Raw genomic sequence first — 20926 nt, forward strand, 5'->3', positions numbered from 1 at the left:
CTCTTTATCCCATTTCTGGGAGTTACTTTAGGAGGAGACACAGCTTTTCTTCAAACATCACTGACACATCGGTCCCCAGTGGCAGCACAAAAGAAAAGAAGCAAAAAAAATTTGACCCAAAAAGAGCAGAGTCTGTACCTGAACCAGCAGCTCCAAGTTCCTGTCATCGAGGAGATGAACCTGGCAGTGCCGACCCTCTGTCATCTGCAAAGACAGCAGCAACACAGCCCTGTGAGGAAGAGCAGGATCCAGAGCTCTCCTGGCTTGTACCAGGACACAACATTGAATCCGGGCTGAGAGGGGATGCAGGAGCTGAGCATCCTTCCCCAAGGAGTCTGTCTGGGGAGCTGCCTCTGCTCCCATCAACTCCAAGCTAGAATTAAGGGTGCTTAGCAGCACTTGGGATCAGACCAAGTGATGCAAGAACTTGATCTAAGGATGAAGCAGCCTGGCTGGTTAGTAGGCCACCACCAGCAGTAATGGCCAACTCAGAATCAGCTGGGTTGGAAAGGACCTCTGAGATCATCAAGTCCAACCCTTGATCCACTCCCTCTGTGGTTCCCAGCCCATGGCACTGAGTGCCATATTCAGTCTCTTCTTAAAAACCTCCAGGGATGGAGAATCCACCCCCTCCCTGGGCAGCCCATTCCAATGCCTGATCACCCTGTCTGTAAAGAAAAAAAGAAGCTCTGGCTGAGGAGCAGAGATGAGGTGGGACCCATGAAATCCCCATCAAACCCAACCCTCCCTGCTGATGGGTCAGCCTAAATTTGGTCCTTTGACAGAAGACTTGGTCTCTAGTCTAGATGGAGTCTCTACCAGGACATGAATGCTCTCCCTTGGCCCTAGGATTCTTACCTAGGTGCTCACATACATCCAGACAAGTGCTTGAACTGAATGATTAAGAGTTGGATGAGCTTCCCAACCTCTAACACTGTATCCTGACCACCTCAGTCCCCACCTGGTGTCACATCTCTCTCTGGCCAACAATGTGTCTTTCTCTTTAAGAACAGAACAATGCAGAAATAGCTGCACATTATGCCCTTTTAATATCTGTCCTTTGAAATGTAATCCATTTCCACAAAAGCTTCTACATTATTTAAAATCTGTGCTAATTCTAGACCTCTTGCTGGCTTTGGCAAAGATCAGCTTCACAATGCTCTCCAGGAGAGAGCTGGTGAAGGAAACCTGGCTTTTATATTTATTCTCCCTGCCTCAGAGTAACTCATTCTCCTGACAGCACCAGCTTCTCACAGGCTATAAATTCCAAGCTCTGAGCAGAATTTTGCTTAGATAGAGACTCCCAGGGGGATTAAATAGCAGCACACACTGGTTTCTCCTTTCACATCCCTCTGGCTCCACAAGGATGGGGACAAGGACAGGGTTGAGCTCTACTGCCACCAGCACCCCCCTCATCACCTTCTGCATATTCAAGCCTTATAAAAGACTTGAAATTTTATATACTCAGCTACAGTATAACCAGAGACCCCCCAGCTCCCCCATTTCAGCAGATGGCTGTTTGCACAGCAAGGGCTGCCCAGACACCACCTCTTTTGTCACCAGTCAGCCAGAAGCAGCCAAATGAACAAAGCTTTATTGTTTTAACTAATTATACTCATTTAGACCAAGAGCCTGGAGGGAGTCCCCTCTTGGAGAGCTTTGCTATCAGGTCAGGGATGAGCATCTGCAAGTGTCACTCTTTGTCTTGTGCCTAGGAAGAAGGGGCAATGGGCTCTAGGGCACCAGCACTGGTGTCACTAACCAGACATGTGCCATCACAGCCCTCCTCAGAACACCAAGACTGGCCACAGGAATGTTTGCAGAGCAAGTCTGACTGAGAGAAACTTTTCCTTTTCCTTTCTCCTATTGCTGCAAATGGGATTTGCAGAGCAGTGCCAGATGAAGAGGGACTTGCTGGGCACCATCACAGAGGCAGCAGTGATGCCACCCGTGCAAACCTCAGCTGCACCCAGTGGTGCTGCACCCCGAGGAAGCATCAGCCCAGAGCTACACCAGCCCCAGGCCCCCATTCCCAGCAGGGTACCACTTCCCACATTTTATCCTTCAGGTTTGGGAGGCAAAGCTGCAGCATCCCAGCAGGCTCCCTGCAATCAATCTGCTCACCAAACACGCTGCCTGGAGCCCTTCAATCCATTACCATCTGATCCCAGGTCCATTAGTTCCTGAGAGCTGAGGGTCTGCCATTGCTTGGTCATAAATAAGTGGCATGTTAGCATCAATTAATCAGTTCATCAGCTCACCCTTCCAGGTGATGCTCACTCATGCCCCTTACATGCTGTTACCAACCCACCCCTGTTGCCCAGTGTCTGATTCAGTGGTGTTTTTAAAGCATTCCCCATCTGTTGCTCTGAGATAGCACAAGGGTTGCCATTATTTAATTGCTACCTGCTTTAGTTTTCACCCAGTGAAACCACATTAATCACTTGTGACTGTTTTAATTGCCTGGGTTGTCCATTGTTAAGTAAAAAAGGTTTCTATTCTAGCAAACACATCCACAAATGCTTGTTCTGAGGAGAAAGGAGGGTGGCAGGGAAGATTCAAACAAAAAAGAGATATCAAATATAATCTGTGCTCATAATTCAGCTATCCAAGGTAATTGCAAAGCACCTTAGAAGTAATTAAACCTCACAATACCCCTGAAGATAGGCAAAGTATAATTATTGCTGATTTATATTGATGAGAAAACGTAAGGAAACAGCTGAAAAGTCTGATTTACAGTTCTAGCTGCAGATAACTTTTAGTACCCGAGTCTCCAGGAATCTCATCTCAGAAGAAATGGTACAGCTGCTCCCAGAGCTCAACCAAGAACCTCCAGAAGATGCCACAAAGCCCAGGGAAATGTCATCCCTGCCAGCTCCACAGCACATCCCCAGAGCTCCATGTGGAACATCCCCAGGAACACTGCCACATGGTGGGACAAGACAGCAACATCCACGGCTGTGGAGTGTCTCCTCCTGCCTACAGCTGAAGGGAAAAAGCCCCTTCTATTTGCTGCTTGCACCCCTCTGCCCCCCCAGCCAATGCACCCAAGGGTTAAATCCCTGCTCTGATGCCTTCTTGACCCGAGATGGAAGGCACCAGGTGGATACTCACTGTGTGGCACCACAGCCTGGCTGAGGAACCCAAATCTGGTGAGCTGACCCCCAGCTTTACGTCTGCAGGCTCCAAGCCCCAAAGCAATCTTACCCAGAACAGCCCAAACATCAGCCCTTCTCCTCTTGCTGACCCAAGACTTCAGCATCCAGCCCCCGTCTTCCTGCAGCTGTGCAAAAGCTCCCTCCAAGTATCCCCACCCCATTCCTGATGGGGCAGAGAACACTCTGCTTGGCTTCTCCTTCCCTACAAACACAATTAGAAGTAAATCACTCCCAATTGCTATCACAGAGCAACACGAGCCCATCCTGCATCAGGAATGTCACCCACCAGAGAGGCCTTCTCCAGGAATCAGCTCTTTCCTTGCATGGAGCTCCTGCCCCAGGCAGAAAGGACTCCTATATCCAAGCCACTATTCATATTTTCCAAACCTCTTCATACAGGGGACAGAACCAAAAACTTTATAGCAAAACCCACCTCACAAACTTTGGAGCATCAACCACCATTCACTGTATTGTCCCAGTGCAGTGACAGAGGGGTGACATGACTTGGGAAGAGCAATGCCCCATGCTCCAACATGGGAATCAAGGGTCTGATCCTCCCCTCTTGCTTGAAGAAGAGCTGAGGAGCTTCAAAAAGGACTTCACCATCATAGCATCATAGGACATGGACAGGATTTTGGCCAGGGAAGAGTTCCTGCAGCTCAGCTGAATCCTGAGTCCTCCAAGTGAAGTGCTCCTCCTCAGAGACCCAACACCCAGGAGTCCCTTGCAGACACAGTTTCATCTTTAATTCAGTCCTTCTTGCTAATCTGAACAATATAATTGATTTTCTGTGTAGCTGGGCCAATCCATCACCAGATGAGCACAGCTGTCTGGCTCAGGAGGTGCCTGAGCAATCTTTGTATGCTCACATCTATGCTTGCAGCTTATTCTCATTGATTTTGCATTGTCTGTATGAATGATTTTGTCACATTTTTCCAGCATGCCCCCCAGTTGGCCTTTTTAGCAGTTGTTTTTAAAAGCCTGCTAATTTTTAAGCCATTATTCAGCAAAAGAAGCTTCAGCATCAAGTTCATGAAGTATCCCTGGATCTCATTCCCAATAGGAAATAACACAGAGCCTCATGTTTGGCAAAACCAGAATGGGATGCTGGAGTCTTATTTTCTCCCCTAAAGTCACCTGCCTGCTCTGTGCACAAATAAGCAAGAAAAACCCAGACATGGAGAGGAATGAAAACACTTTCCAATGTAATATTTTGGTCTCATTGCATCTCTGCAGCCCCAGCTCACAGGCAGACATCTGATTTACCCAGATCTTCACTGAAAAAAGAAGATAAAGTAGAGAAATGCACAGTGGAAATCTAATGTGTGGAAATTAAAGCACAGGGAGAGATTATCACCCTACACAGCAGGTTAAAATGCTCAAAAAGATTTCATATAGCTGGACCACCCATTTTTTTTCCCCCTCAGTCTCACTTGTGACACAGAAATTGAGACAAATTCTCCACCTAAAATCAGAAAGGCAGAGTTTCCAATACAGCAGTCCATTAAAAAAAAAAAAAAAGCAGAGGAAAAAAAGGTCTATTTCTTGATACTTAAATAAATTCCCTGTGATATCTTGAGCCTGAATGTTTATTTGGAAAAAAAAAAATACCCCTGTGCAGGATATTTATGCTTTTTGTGTTTGGCAGAAACATCCTCCCTATTCGAAGTTGGTTGTTACACAGAATATTTTTAGACATCCACGTGTGTCATCCAGCAAACAAAAAAAAAATAAAATAAGAAAGAAGTAATTAGACAGGGTGTAAACAGGAAATCTCAAAAAAAACCTTGAGCCAAAAAAACCAAAACCAAGCCCTGACAGAATAACATCTCCAGGAGCACAGCTTAGGAATGGGAAATCATGAAGGGTTTGGGTCAGAAGCAAACCAGAATGTGTTGCACTCCCTCCAAACCAGAATTCACCTCCCCAAACTGGACAAAATTAGATAGGTTGCATGGCAGAGCTGGATGTATCTTTCCCTGGCTTCTATTTTTATTTTAAGAAGTTCTGAAGCCTTTACTATTCGAGAAAGCTAAAAAAAACCCTAACAACCCTGTGGCCAAAGAACAGAGGATTATACACAGAATTTTGACCCAGAATTTGGGCCTCTCTCTAGCCCTGAAATGCTGTGAGGTCTGTGCAGGCCTCCCAGCTGCTCTCCTGGGGGATGTGCCAGGATTTGGGTTTCAGCAGCCAGGTCCATGTGTGTCACCTTTGGGAAGCTGCTGCCTGGCCAGGGACAGGATGAGGCCAGGGTCCTGCATCCATCCAAAGAGGCATTGCTGGAAGCTTTAAAACCCTCAGCTTCTGAGGCTTCATGTCTTGAATAGTCCAAATACCACAAAAAAATGGTGATTCTATGAATCTAAATCTTTTGGAAGTAGCAAATCCCTTCCCCTCCATCTCTCCTCATCTCCCTTTGCTCATTCAGGGTTGTTCCTGAGCATCCATAGGGGCTCTGCCTGGACAACACCACCCAAGTGTGACACCAAGGGTACAGTCCCAGCTGCACAGAGCTGCACTTCTTATTTCCATGAGCTCCTCACAGGGGAGCTACAAGAAATTCAACTTCACTGGGAGGTGAGTAAGCACTGGAAGGTATTCTACAGGTAGAAAAAAACCTCTGTACTGATGCATCCAGCAGTGAGAAAGGGGGAGAATTTTCACTAACCAAATAGCCAGCACACAAAGCAGATTTAAAAATGAGAAACTGGGACTCTGGTGCACGATTACCACACAGACTGTGAAAATGGAACATTGGTTGCTGCAGCAGGCACATGCTGGTGGCTCAGAGCACTGAAGGAAATCACACAGATAACAAAACCAACAGAGCAATATTTCCACTCACAAGATGCTCGTGGTCTGTCAGGAAATGCTGTACCTTTGCCATGAAGATTCAGGCTGAACAATAAGAAGCCCCCAAATCCTCCTACCCTTCTTCTGTTCATGAATTCAGGGGCAGCAGTCCTGCTTTGCAGGTGGAGGAGCCCGGAGCATCAGCCTTAAAAGAGAATTTCATCTGAAAATCCCTACCTGAGCTGCAATGAACCAGCTCTAAAGCATCACCAGTAATTTCCTGTGAGGGTTTGCTGGTTTCCCCCCCTCCCAGATCTCTCTTCTGTAACTCATAAGCCTGCAAGTGATTTCAAAGCTTAATATTGAAGCCTCTATGCTGACCTCAGATTTTCATCAGCATTTGAGGGTTTTTTTGATTCAGTCCTGAAGGCATTTAGGATGAGATCCTCAGCTGCCTTGGATCAGCACTGCTTCATTGACTTTGATATAACTGACTGGCTTATGTCTGGCCCATAAACGTGCATGGCCTGATAAAAATATGAAATTAGATGCAAGAATGTATTGCAATATGGAGGCTCCTTAACTAGGCACCATCTCAGGAAAATAAAAAGCCTTTGCCTGTCCTTCTGGAAGGAAGAGCTCTGATTGCAGCTGGGGGGGGGAAGAGGGGAAAAAAAATTATAATGCTTTAAATGACCTCAGAGTTTCCTGGTGTGTCTGTTGGGAGAGCAAAATCTCAGTGTGTTCCAGCACCTGGAGTTGCTCAGAGCTTTAAGGAATAAGCAGAAAAACAGCAAGCAGGAGGTTGGTTTTATACCAGATACCAGAGTCTGGTTTTATACCAGACATTGGTCTCAGAAGTGCCTTGCTGCATGCTCCATGCCCTCTTTGGAGCCAGAGGGTGCACCCTGAACTTCTGTGGGTGCCTCTGACTGAGTTCCCATGGTGGGAGATGCTCAGGGGGAAGCTGATGGGTGAAGGGTTGGAAATGCTCTGCCCTCCCAAGGGTGCAGACCTGGGGAAGGTAACCAGCCCTCATCCCACTGCATCCCTTCCCCTCACCTCCTTTGGCTGGAAGGGGTGCAGTGCAAGGAACACCAAGTGATGCCTCCCCTGCATGGTCACCCTGAGCTCACTGCTACCTCCTGTGAAACACAAAGGTTGGCTCCAGGTTTCTCTCTGCACACACCAGCCTGGGCAGAAGATGGGTTCTCTGACACAGCTTGGTTCAAGCATACACTAACTTGCCATGATACATCCAAAGCTCAGAACAGAGCTTCCACCAGCTTTAGAGAAGTCTCCAGACACACTGCCTCTCCTTCCTAATCTTTGGGTCCTAAAGAAAGCTTGGGCTGAAGTCCTGGCTCCAATGAATGCTGCCATTAACTTTAATAGGGCCAGGATTTAGTCTTAAATCATTTGTTATCTGTTAACCTTACCAGAAGCCACTGTGCTTAGTTTTAAGGAGCCAGCATTGCTGGCTACATCTTTCACCCTTCATGCCATAAGAAGCCACCCTGTAGGACTCATCTCACCTCACCAGGGTGTCTCCAAGTGTCACTTTGTCTTGCCCAAGGGCTGGGTGGGCTCTGCATGGTCCCATTCCAACCCTCACAGGATTTCCAGCCACAGCAATGGCAGGGAGCCATTCCCATCCTCCTTGTCTTGGGAGCAGCCAGGCAGGGACAGACACTTGAAGACTGACTACAACATGCACAGAAATAACATTTTAAGATGACACAGGCTGTAGAAAATGTACTGAAGCACAACATGGTACAAATGCCCCTTTAATGGTGCTTCCCAGGGAAACGTTGGCTCTGCTAAAGTTTGGCAAAGAGTTAAGAGATAAAACTGGTGCCTGGAACAGGGTCCGTGAGAGGCTCTCCAGGTTGCATGGCACCTTCCTAAAATAGCTACATGAACTGAAGATATGCTGAAAAATCTGGCTCCTGCAGAGCATCAACTGACTTCGATGTAAGCCCCACCAGCTGAGCCACTCAAAAAGTCTGGCAAAGCAGCAGCCTGAGTGCTCTCCCTCACTGCAGGCCCTGTGGCTTTTCAGGGCCAAGTGCCAACACATTTTCCATGCAGTTCTCCTTTTCCCCATTTATTCTACTGTTTCTCATTGCAGAGGATGGCAAATCTAAGGGGCTCTTTCACTGGCTTTATTGATGGTTTGCTGATGGTACAGGACGGGAGGCACAGCCTCTTGTGGTCATTAGAAAGATGCTGCTCACTGGAGCAAGTCACCAGGCTTTAAATCTCCTCCTCCTCCCCTCCCACAGTGCTCAAATGCAACGTTCAGAAGTAATGATGAGCACACTGATTTAAAAAAAAAAAAAAAAAAAAAAAAAAAAAAAAAAGAGCAAAAGCAAGACCAGTGACAAACGAAAATCCTGGGAACAAATGAATTCAGCCTTCATCAAAATGATAAATACAGCATCCCAGCCAGGAGATAAAGCCCTTTTTCAAGGGCAAAATACAAACAAACAGGAAAGCTGTTGCTTCTTGGTGTCTGCCAGGAGCGTGCAAATTAAAAAGAGGTAACTCCTCCCCACAAGGAAATCTGGCAATGTGTCTGCCTTCCCTGATGCTACTGATGGCAATTCCATGGAGCTACTGCTTCTCCCTCCCACAGAAAGTGTTGGGATTGTTCAGCCACAACCTGTGCACTGATAGGATTGCTACCACCACAGCCACAGCATCAGGGACCCAGCAGAGGGACAAAGAAAGGACCTAGACAGCATCTCCCTTCTCCTGACACTGCCTAAGGCCAGAGGATGCTGCCAGCAGAGTTATCAGCAGATGCTGAGTCTCTCTGACAAGGGGGGAGAATTCAGCTATCTTCTTCAAAGAGCAGCTCCTTTGCTGCATCAGTATTTTCCTGATATTAATTAAAGGTTCCTCATACTCCAAACTGAAATGTTTCTCAAACAGGTCATGTCATTCCATGTTCCATGACTGTTGCTCTTGCTATTCCTCCCACTTTGCAGTGGGTTTAAAATAACAGCAAGAAGGGAACGGAGGGGCAACTCTATAGCTAATCCTAAAAAAAAAAAAAACAAAAAAAACCCCAAAAAAGGAAAATTAATAGGAAACAATCAGAGCAAATCTGCTACAGACATCAAGTCAACGAAATACTTCATCCAACATCTGCTTTCCTTGGCAGAACACAGCTCATAAATTAGTGTCTGGTGGAGCCATGCTTATCGCCAGCACCGCCCAGACACTGCACTCAGGTCATTCCTCTGCACAAGCCCATGGGGAACTTTTATTCCTGTTCAATCTCCTGGGAATTCAGAGGGAGGCAGGGAAAAAGATCCTATGGGACCAGAGAGCTTTCCTGATGCTATCCAAGGGAGTAAGTATGGTGTTAGCCCCAGATAGGGCACTGCATGGAGGCAGCAGCATCCTCTGCCCTTGAATGAGCAGAGCCTGATGTGGGACAGGACAGGACAGGACACCTCTCCTCCTGGGATCTGTCCTGACCTTCTCTCCTCAAACAAGTGATTGGAAACGAATCAGTTAAGCTCCTGCTTCTTTGCTTAAGTCTCTGCAACAAGAATCACAGGAGATATTCTGTGTAGAGCTTCTGGTAACTTTTTCTCTGTATAACCCCATCCCAGAAGCCATCTCTGACCCAACTGAAGCTCAAACTCAGCCTTTCCTTGTTAAAGGAATAGTTACAGAAAAAAAAAAATAAAAATAATTCCCCTTAGTTTACCATCCCCAAAGACCTGTACCCTGCCCTTCATTCCTTTTTGTCTCTCCCCAGCCCTTAAGCTCTCCTTCATCTCTTTGGCCTCTCACAGGGAGCTCCTCTGTCCTCCCAACTGCACTTCTTGTTTCACCACCATCTCCCTGGCTCACTCCAGGTCTTTAAGGGAAGACTCTTGAGTTACAGGCAGAGCAAGCCTTGACTAAATATCTGCCCATCCTCTACAGGAAGCATCTTGCATCTCTTCCCCTCCTGCCCCGCACTGGGGTCCTCACACCCAGCTCATCCTCCATCCTGTCCCCATTCTCTCCCTGAATGATTCAGCTGCTCTCAACACTTGGCAGCAGCCCCTCAGGCCACCCAGACACCAGCTTTGAACAGACATTAGGTAAGCAGGCAATGAAAAATACTAAAAAAAAAGAGCTATATTTCAAGTCCACCTGAACTGCCTTTAACTTCCATAACACTTTTAAAAATTCAAAGAGCAAGCAAACAAAAAAGAAGAAAGAAAAGAAGAAAAAAGACTTTAAGGTCTCCAAAAGAAGTGCAAACAGTGGGTACTTGAGCAGTGTATCTGTGGCAAGGAGCCAGGCTGCCCAGCCACCAGCACCTTGCCAGGCACTCGGAGGCTTTGCCAGATTTGGGCTGCTGCACACTCCACTTTGAAAGCAAAGCAAGGATCTTGGATCAAAGGCTCTTTCTCAACAGCCACTAACGAGCTCCATGTGCACTGCTGCATCTCCAGTGCCAACCTCTTGATGGAAATCTTTTTTTTTTTTTTTTTTTTGGGGGAGCAAGAGGGGTGGGGACCTACTGATGAGACATTTAGTTCCAGGCTGAAAGGAGCTACTGTACCAGCACTGAGCAACTGCCTCTAGGGCTTATGAATCTGTGCTTTGTTCAGTTTAAATCATATCTCAGCCTATAAGGATCATCTCTGAAAACAGGATTTCTCTAAAATCAGAAATTACAGACCTGCTCTCCAGCTGCAGCAGCAAAGTTAGCAGAATCAACCTTGGATTTACCACTTTCCTAAAGCAGCCAGGGCAGCACAACAAAGGCAGGAATAAGCAGTTGTAAAGGCTGGGAATAAACAACCAGCCTCTTATCTCCACAGCAGAGTGCAAAAGATGCAAAGACATTTTTATGGCCTGATCTTTCAGGGCAAAGGATAGAGCAAGCAAAAGGGTTTCAGCCTGTATTACACCAAAGCACCCCAAAGCAGACTCACTTTGCTCCGTGCTGCTTTCCCCCCTGCACTCCCAGCTCCACAATCTGCATGATGTTTAAGTGTTGGGGCAAAACACAGCAGCACCAAACAACTTTATCTCTTGCTTCCAAGCATCAGAAATCAATATACAGCCTCTTACCTCCAAGCCACACACCCTCTAGTTTGGAAGGACTGAAGAAAGCCAAGAAGTACTCAAGAGCATGCATGTGCACTAAGCCTCCACGTTTTCTGTCTGTTCAAGCTGGGAGAAGGGAGACAGAATCCTGGACTTCTTCCTTTGCCACATAATCTCAAGGAAGTGACCTTCGTGCATTTGTGGCTTTGATTACAGAGTCAGAAACAAAAGCCTTTCCAGTCTGAGTCAGGGGATACAAGAGCTTGAAACGTAATTGTTAAAAATGGAGGAGAGCTGGGAAAGCATGACAATTCTTTTGTTTCCCTTTGTAATATTAACCTCCTTTATTAGGAAACAAAACCAAGTGAAAAAAACCAGCAGTTGCTGACAGAAAACATAGCAAAAGTCCCCATAGGTCCCTGCCAGCCCTCCCTGTGCTGAGGACCCCCACACCATCAGTTCCATGCTTGCTGGAAGCTGCCAGGGCCCCTCCAGCTCTTCCTCCCAAAGCATCCCTGCCCAGGGGACAGAAGGGAACTTGATGCTAAAACTTGGCACAGAGCTAAAACTTCAAGCTGCCTCCACTCTTGGCCTCAGGGAGCAGGGGCTGAGCTCTGCAGGAGCAGGAAAGCTCCTCTGCTGATTTATTTGGTGGGTAAATGAAGATAACCAGAGCTTGTCTTCTCCACACACCTGTCCTCTGTGCATCCCCTCACCTCCCCACAGGCCTCTGCTGTGACAGGTACCCCCAGGGACAGCTTTTCACTGGATTCCTCCAGCTCCTTTCCAACACACACCGTGGATTGCTGCCTCTGATGTGGGATGTGACACTTTGGGCAGGGAACCAGGAGTGCAGAGGTTATTTTCCTGCCCATCAATTAAAACTTATTCTGATGTGAGGATTGGTCTCCAAGACTGCAGTTTGCTGCTGGGAGATGTTCAGGGGTAAATCCTTTCCCTGCTGATCCATTGCTGCCTTTGAAGGACTGTTTTCTGTGTGCAAAACACCCAAGTTTTACATTATCTTCCTGATTTTCTTCCTTCTGGTGCATCAACCCACAAGACTTCACACCTCTGGGCTTTGAGACAGCAACACCAGCTGCATCAAGCAGAGCACAGATAAAACAGACAAAACCTGAGCTCTCCTCCAAAAGAAATGTCAGACAACTATGTAATACTGCTTGAACTGACAACAGAAAAAAAAATAGAACAAAAAAAGAACAAATCCAGGAGACTGTAACCTCCAGAGCTCCAGCCTGACCTCCAGGCACACACAAAATCTCAGATTTACACACTTCAAAATTTAAAACATAAACCTGATCCTCCTTCCCAAACCCAGCTCAGCACTCTTATTTTCCTGTGATATGAGTATGGGCACCCAAGCTTTTAACTCACCCCCCTGTCTCATACCTTTTGGCTGCATAACTTAGGAAGGCTGATGCCAAGGGACCAACACAGCCCAGGACGTCAACATAGGCTGGAAGACACAGGCCAGGAGAAACATCACAAAATGCACCAGAGCTGGTAGGAGCTCTGGATATGCACCAGAACCACCTCTTAGTTGAATGCTCTCTTTAGGTTATTTATGCTCTCCACAAATGAGCAGTGACTATGCACAAAGAAGAAACTACAAAGACTTTTTCACCCCTTTTTTTCCTTATAATGCATCTATGGATTTGATAATCCATCTATTTTAAAAGAAAAAAAAAATTCAAGTTCAACACCTGGAGTGAACCAGGTTGTTTTTATCAGAATGGGAAGTGAGAACCTCAGGGTCAAACTTCTGAAAGCAACAGCCAGAGCCAGACACCTCCCATGCTTCCAGCTCCTCCCTAACTCCACCAAACAGGAGGCACCGAGCACCAGAGGCCAACAAGAGGCTCCAGTGAGCTGCAGAGCAGAGTCTGAAGCCTGAGTTTTACTGATGCTGCTGGAAGGAGAAGCAGGGCTGGCTGGGGCCACACAATCAAAGAGGAGGAGGCTGCTCTGTTCCCCTCACCTGAGCTCTGGGGCTGCCTCCAAACATCACCATCAATTCAGACACCTCCAGAGGGCAGCTCACCCCATCCAGCTGGTATGTGGTGAGGTGCCAGAGGTGTCTGGCCCTCCTTGTTTAATGTAGAGGAGGTGAGCAGATATTCACCTTTTAAACAGCTGCAGACAGAGATTTTTTTTCCCCCAAAGTTGCTGGGTATAAGCAATTCTTCTCATAGTTGTGAGACTACAAAAGCTTTCTGCAAAGTGCTCAATATAACAGGTTTCATGAAAAAAAAAAAAACAAACCCCCAAGCTGGCCCAAGATCAGGCAGGAGGATGCCAACTCAGGTCCAGACCAGTGAGTGAAGGGGTGAGCAGCTGAGACAATTTTGGGTGAGTATTTCAGAGCAACAAACTTGGGTTTGTCTCCAAAACACAGAATCCCCAAAATAAGATGGAAAATAAACAGTGAGTCATTTTTCCTTAGAGAAATGACGTGCAGGTCACCTGGGTGGTGCCAGCTCCTGCCCTGCTGGGATAACCACAGGGACAGGAATAGCTGGAGGAGGGGTACAGCTCCTCAGAGGTTCCAGGGCTTCCAAACACACAGATCTGGGCTGGGTAACTCAGCTCTGGGCCACAGATAGTTTTTCTAACTAAGAAAAAATAAGAATTTAAATAGAGCATCCCTTAAGATGCCAGTGGGAAGATGATAAAGGGTTGAGCAGGGGAAAAGTCTGCAATTCAGAGGCCACCAGAAGAGCTCCAAGGTGGGGTTTGGGGATGTGACCCCCACCAAAGGCTCTGTTAACCCTGAAGTGAATTTCTCCCTGGGAGGGTGGTGAGACACTTGCAGAGGTTGCAAACCACTACAGAATTTTATCATTTGCACCCAGAGGTGAGCAGGAAGATGAACACTGATGTCTTTATCCCCAGGACAGCACCTCTTCTACATCAGCTGGAAAATCAAGCCAGATTTGTTGTCAGAAACAACAGCCTTCAATCCAGCATTGCTTGGATTGCCCATGACTGCTTTTAATGTCTAAACAGCAGCACTTTTTAGGCTACTTTCAGCATTTTTGACCCTTCTTCTCACCTCTTTTCCCAACATGCAGAGGTGATGGGTCTTGAACTGAATGACAGAGCATTTAGCAAGGAAAAGTGCCCCTGAGTATTTGTGTGGGGGAGGGAATTTAAGCTAATATATTCCTGTGCCAATAGCTTTATCCTCTTTGCAGTCCCTGAGAATGAACTGGCCTCCATCTGTACAGAAGATTAGTGGGACTGCTAATCACTAATTATGACTCAGAGGTTTTAAGAACAATGCAGACTGTACAAGGGTGGCCTGATTTTCAGAAAATGAGGAGACCAAGATAGCACACGGGGTTATTTTAAGCACAGGGACAGTCCCAAGCAAGACTGCAAAGAGCTGCAGTGACAGGGCTAGCAAAAGGAGCAAAAAAAAGCTAAACATTCAGAAAGACAAAAAATGAAGTATGGAAAAATCAGTATGTACCTGAAATACTTCATTTGCCTTTTCATAAGGCGGTTAGAACAACCTGGACATCCCCTCTACACAAAATGAAATGAAGATTAATCCAGGGAAGTTCCTGCAGTGCCACCTTGGTACAGGGGTCTGGTTTTGAAAAGAGGCACCAGCAACATTTGAAAGCCAACGAATTTTGTGAGCTGTGTCAGATTTTTTTTAAAAAAATATATATATATTTATACAGGCCAAAGGTTTAGTGAATAGAAGGCACTGTTTGAAACTGGCACTGAGACACCCTGAAGGAAATGAAGTTCACAGTCTGGTTGTAAAGTTTGTCTGTTAGGGTAAAGGGAGGAGTGGTATAAAAATCATTTTTGTTTGAAGAAAGTCTCTCAAACAGAAAACACTCGATCATGAGCTCAAATGGAAACACGTCTGGCAGAGAGCTTTGGAAAGCTGCTGGTGGGAGCCATGGAAAGCCAAACTGAACTGAAAGCTGTCAGAGGGGCAGTACCCAGAGCTGGTCTTGTTCTCAGCTCCAAAAGAGGCTCTCCCAAATCCCAGCAAAGCTTCGGTGTGCCATGTGAGGGTGTGCCTGAGGTTTCAGGAAGAGCCAAAGCTCTGCAGGTGATGTACAAGCAGTGTCACAGCCTAAGATCAGATCCCTTCAAAAACCAGCTAGATGAAAGCACTCAGAGCAAAGCTTTGCAGAGCACCCAGTAATTCCCAATGCCCATGCTGAAATCTCAGCATTCTCTAAAAAGGTCTTCAAGCTTCCTTTGGAAAGCCCTGATCCAGAAGAACACCCGAGATGCTTCCTCTGAGCATCACTCCCAAGGCTGGTCTGGTGCAGAGGAAGGAAAGCTCTGCCCTGACATCACCACTCCAGCCCCACTTTTCATCATTGTGAAAAGAGGAGGAAAAAGGCATCTCCAGCTCTGTTGTCAGCATTTTTTTTTTTCAATGACAAGTTAAGGTGTGGTAGCAGAGGAAACAGTCCTCAATATCCCAACCACCTACGTGAGCAACACCGGAAACAGAAGTCAACCACTTCCTCTCCCACCCCTCCACCCCAGGTACATATGGGATGGACACACACACAAAGCTGCTTTATTTTGCTTTGTCAGCAAAACTTTTTTCACTTCACACAGAGGAAATGACCTTTCAGAGGTTAAAAAGCATTGTGTCTGAAAAAAAAAACCCAAACCCAAACCAAAAAACGAACCACCACATGGATTCAATTCACACTTTTACACCAGAGATCATTGATCAGAGATCAAATGAGCAGAATTGCTTCAGCTGAGGGATGCTCCTCTCCCCACTGCACATCCAGCAGATATTAATCACAATCTGTCATCATACTCTGCAGGGAGTTTGGGGACAGTTTGCCTAATTCCTCTTTTCCCCTCTGCAACAAGCAGACTGACTGATGGGCACTGTAACCCTGACACTAAAGTGTGCACTTAACCAGGTTTGCATTTATAAAAAGTTGGCTGCATCATCAGACCTTGATACTGCTTTTCATTCATGCTTAAGGCACAGAATGCACATACCATGAGATTTATAGGAATAAACTGGTATTTGTACCCTAGGGAAACTGGTGCACTAGTGATATGGTACTGTTGACATCCCAGTGGGTGTCAGGACAGTGGTGACAGCAGTAACTGAACACAGGGCAGATGCTGAGGCTTCACCTCTGCTTTTAACCTCATTTACGTAAAAAATTCACTTTCCATTTTACTGGGCTATAATTGAGTCTAAGACAGGTGGCCTAGAAAACCAGGATGTGGACAGCCCTGCCAAAAGCTCTATTTTGAAAGAAGTATCAGGACACCCAGAAGTGCCATGCTGTCCTTTTGGGGACAGAAGCCCTCCCCCAAAGCCTCTCTGGCAGGCCAGAGCACTGTGTGCCACAATTCAACAACAAAAACCAACCCTTGCTCTTTTCCCTAGGAGGAAGTGGGTACCCTTAGATGAAAGCTTCTACACTAAATCATCACCTAGGATTCTTCCCAAGCCCCAATAGTTCAGACTGACTTGCAGCAGTCAGAAGACCCACAGCAGCTCTTCCAGCTCGTTTCTGCAAGTCTCTGGTTTTTCTAGGACAGGCTTTCAGATGCTCTCTGCCACAACCAAGACAATGTTCCCTGGCATCCAACCCAAGTGCTGACAGAGGAGACTGTATTCACACACTGTACAACCCTCCTCCCCTCACAGGGTTATTCCGGAGTGGGATGGGACACCCCAACAAGACTTTGGCTCACAAGCTCCTCCAGATGAATAGGGCTGGGAAAACAGGACATGCCTACTGCTTTGACAGATGATGGCAAACACCTTGGAGCAGAGACCAGCTTGAGAAAGCACCTGAAAGCTTTCTCTTTTCTCACTTGAGAAAGCTTCTCTTGCTGGCTGGGGCTGAAGTCCCTGCACATGACTGGGTGGAAACAGCATCCAGTAAGACCTCAGAAGGTGTTCCCTACACACACATGCAAAATGTAAGAAGGCTAAAAAGAGAAGGTGACTGATAAAGGCTGGTTTGCTCTTGTTGGTTTGTTTTTTTCCTCTGTACTTAAAGCTGCTAAGGCAGGTAAAGGCTTTATGTCAGCAGAGAGGATTTCAGCCTCCCTGACCAGCTCTGCCCCTGTGACAATCTCTGCACCTGCCAACTTCAGACTTTGTGACCTGTTTCCCAATTTGTTACATGATGCACAGCCCAGGGAATCCTCCTAAGGAGCAAAAGTATAAGTTTAGTCAAAGAGCCTTTATACACAAGCCTGTATAAGAGCAAAATTATCTATTTTCACACCTGGAATATGAATGGAGTTGGAGAAATACAAACATTCTTAATGAAAGCAAAGTGGGAAAGGACTTTGTTAAGCACCTGTCTGGGTGTCAACATTACTAAAAACACAAGGAAAAAATCTGTTGTCATCTGCCTGCTACAGGACTAGCAAGAACATAAGACAAGTAGCATCCCTGGCAGGTAGGAGAGTGCTGATACATATTATAGGCAAAGTGCACAAAGAAGATAATTTTTCCAGGAAAAAAAGAAAGGTTACTTGATTCAAGCTCTTACAGCACTCTGATATCCCAACAAACCAGGGACTTTTAATGCTGCTTGGTCAGTCCTGCACCCACTGAACCCAGCCAGGGCTACTGCTGTGGTTTTAACAGCAAAGAGCCAAGACCTCAGCACAAAAAGCAATGTGTTACACAACCCAAGGAAGAGCTGCAGGGCTTTCTTTCAGCCATCTCTCTTTTCATACACCCCAAATTAGCACTAGGAAATTCCTGACATTAAAATATGAGAGTCGCCTTGTTTCTTGCCTGGTTTCATCTCCCAGGGATGACAAGGCACAGTCTGACTCTCAGTGAAGCAAACACAAGGCAACAGGTCACTGCCTGTCCCCAGCAGTCTAGCTGTGTCCCCCATGGCTGTGACAAGCAGAGAGAAGCAGGGGGGGATGAGCAGTCCACTGCCCTGACTCATGGGCCACCTGGAAGGATGACACAAGGTCCCATCTACTCATTTTACCCATTTTCACATCTTCACTTTAGGACACAGGCACAAGTTAGTGATGCTGTTCATGAAGATGGCAGACCAGTCCACAGCCAGCCACCAGGACACAGTGGGTTTGGCCTGAGGTACAATCACACTTTGTTTTGGAGAAAAAATTTAATAAATCTCTTTTCACTTTGAGTCAGGTAGAGAACTGCAGCTGAACATGCTGTTGTCAGAGCTGGTCCTTACTGAGACATTATTCCAGCCCTGGAGGGGCAGGATTTGCCTCCATGGGGGCACAGCATGCAGTGAAGGCAGCCTGAGCTCAACACTTGTGTGAGCAGACTCCAGAAATACCAGCCACACAATACAGGTGGAGCTGGATTGTGTTTAAAGAGAAAGAAGGGAGCCAGGGTTGGACCCCACATTTCTTCAGGCCAGTAAAGGTGGGCAAACAGGGAGCAATGATGTCTGTACTCCTGCATTCCCTAACTACACAATCCACATCCCTCAAGTGAAACACATTATATGTATCACAAAGTATTGACATCCATCACCTATACAAGATGTCAAAATGCATTCAAGCCCTTGGAAGCATTTCTGTCACCATAAAACTCTTCTCCCACTTCTGGGCATCCCTTAGAGCTAAAGAGCAACAGATGGCTCTTGGATTAAATAGACATAGATGTCCTTTCAGCACAACTTTCCCTTGGATGTTACATCCTGCTGGCTCTGGAGAGAATAATTCTCCATATTGCAACAGACCAGGGAGAAGGTAGAAGCAGCTTTGAGATGCTCAGGGTAATCCAGAGAATACTCACACCACGATCAGGCACACATCACAAGTTCACACGTGAAATAGAAACATAGACACACAAAAATAAGTAATTGCCAGCAAAAGAGGGACTCCAGAAAGAGTGACACGGCACTGCCACTGGATACATCAATTGCGAGCACCGTGCCCGTTCTCCCGGTGGGAAGGAGAAGGAGCCTCCCAGGAGTTGTTTCAGGACCTGTTGCAGCCTCCCCCCCCCCCCTTATAGCAACCCCTCTGCAAGGCAAAGTACTCTCTCACGACAGTCTGCTGCTGTTCAGCGACACAAAACCAGGGAAAAACCCAGCCAGGCTCCCCCAGCAGTCTCCCAGTGCCCCACGGCAGCGCAGGAGGAGCCGAGGTCCCGAGTGCGGGGACAGCGACAGCAGCACAAGGGGCTGCAACATAGGGACAGCCGGCTGCTCCAGCACATCAGATATCGAAAACTTCTCCCCCCAACCTCTCCGTTCAAAGCAGACACACAGAACTGCCTGTTTCAAAGCCAACACCGGGCACCAGCAGAGGATTACAGGAAACCTGTCAGGTACCTCCACAGGGGCACCATCCATCCTCTCCCCCTCACTCAACGCAGCCAGCGCACCTGAGGTATCACGGTGCTTTTTAAATAAAACCTCGGTTTACTATTAGGGCTTTCTCTTTTTTTTTGTTTTTTTTACCTGGTAGACATCCCGGAGGCCACACCATGTCCTCAGGGCTTGCCGGCAGGCCCGCAGCCGGGCCGCGTACCATCTCCTCAGCGCTGCCACCGTCACCGTCCAGACCAAGCGGCTGCCGCTGAAGAGCAGATCCTCCACCCCGCACATCAGCACCGAAGCCATGGGGCAGCTGGCTACCGGAGGCAAAACCCCAAATTCCCAGTCGTGGCAGGCTCCCCTCCTTCACTCAGAAGCCTGGCATGCCGGCAGCCCGGCTTTATAGGGAAGGCGGAGGGTGTTGGGCAGAGCCCGCTCAACAAACTCCTCTTTGACGGTGCTTCCTGGGCAGGTTCCCAGGCATGGGATGCGGAGCCAGCGGCTGCAGCAGCTCACACAGCAGCCCCGTCCTTCTTAGCCGCTTATATAAATCTCCGTTAAGCTCCAGCAGCTACCACGACTCATTCTAATTCAATTTTAAACCCCCCCTCCTTTTTTTTTTTTTTTTTTTTTTTTTCCCCGACGACAACCCCCGTTCAGACACGGCGGGAAAAAGCAGGAGACGGATCCCGAGCGTTCATCCCACTCCGCACCTTGGGAGCGCTGGGCAGGAGCTTTCCACGCAGCCCCGTCCACCCCACACCCACCCACCCACCCCTCGTTATCTGCCGTGCGGGGAACAAAGCTGTCAGCGTTTGCTCCCGGCTGAGGCCGTGCCCAAATTATACACTAGAAATCCTAGTTTTAAAATAAAGCACCTCCGGGAGCCAGAGAATGGAGGGGAGGGAGGGGAAGAGGGGGATAAAATGGAAAAAAAAAAAAAAAAAAATCAGAATATTCCTGCAGAAATAGCATCAACTTCTCTGCTGGCTCAGATCAGATGCCCACAGCCCTGCTTCCACTTGCTTGTTGCACTGTACCAATTAAAAGCTAAACCTGCTAAAAAAGACAATAAAACCCTCTAAAAGAGACCTTTTTGCTCTGCTCCTAAACTAACATAACCCCATTAACCCAGCACTTGGTGCATGAGAAAACCAGAGCTGTTTATGCTAGCAAAGCTCTCCACAAACAGCCCACAGCAAATAAACACTGAAATAATAACCCACGAGAGACTCCAGCCTTGCCTTAATAGTCAGTATAAAGTCAAGTAGCACTTTGTCCTCCTGGGGATTCAACCTGTTAATGCCAGCAAGCTGCACCTTTCATTTGGGAGCTGTTTCCTCTAGAAAACCAAGGGAGGGTGAAAGTCAAAAGGCAATTAAACTTTTTAAAACCCACCTGAGGGTGTGACATTACCTAAGCTTTTGGGGACAGAAGCTGCAGGAGGGGCCCATATGCATCAAGACTTTGCTGAAGGAATTGCTTAAAGAGCAGAGTTTTGGCTAAAACCATCAGCTAGACCAACCTCTCTCTAAAAGTCATGTCTGTTAGGCAATGAAATGAATGAAAAGGGGACAGGAATGGTCTGAATGG

General features: G+C 47.1%; 1 protein-coding gene across 1 annotated transcript in view; it reads right to left on the reverse strand.

Moving 5' to 3' along the window:
- The window catches only part of FRMD4B (FERM domain containing 4B), a 79650-nt gene extending 60011 nt beyond the window's left edge, over positions 1 to 19639 (reverse strand). Inside the window, exons 1-2 of the mRNA XM_008499637.2 lie at positions 19478 to 19639; positions 139 to 204 (exon numbers count right to left, since the gene is read on the reverse strand). Of these exons, the coding sequence (XP_008497859.2) occupies positions 139 to 204; positions 19478 to 19639 (228 nt within the window). The remainder of the gene's footprint in view (positions 1 to 138; positions 205 to 19477) is intronic.
- Positions 19640 to 20926: the final 1287 nt, after the last annotated feature.

This window comes from Calypte anna, chromosome 12 (genome assembly GCF_003957555.1).
Source record: "Calypte anna isolate BGI_N300 chromosome 12, bCalAnn1_v1.p, whole genome shotgun sequence".
NCBI classification, from domain to species: Eukaryota; Metazoa; Chordata; class Aves; order Apodiformes; family Trochilidae; genus Calypte; species Calypte anna.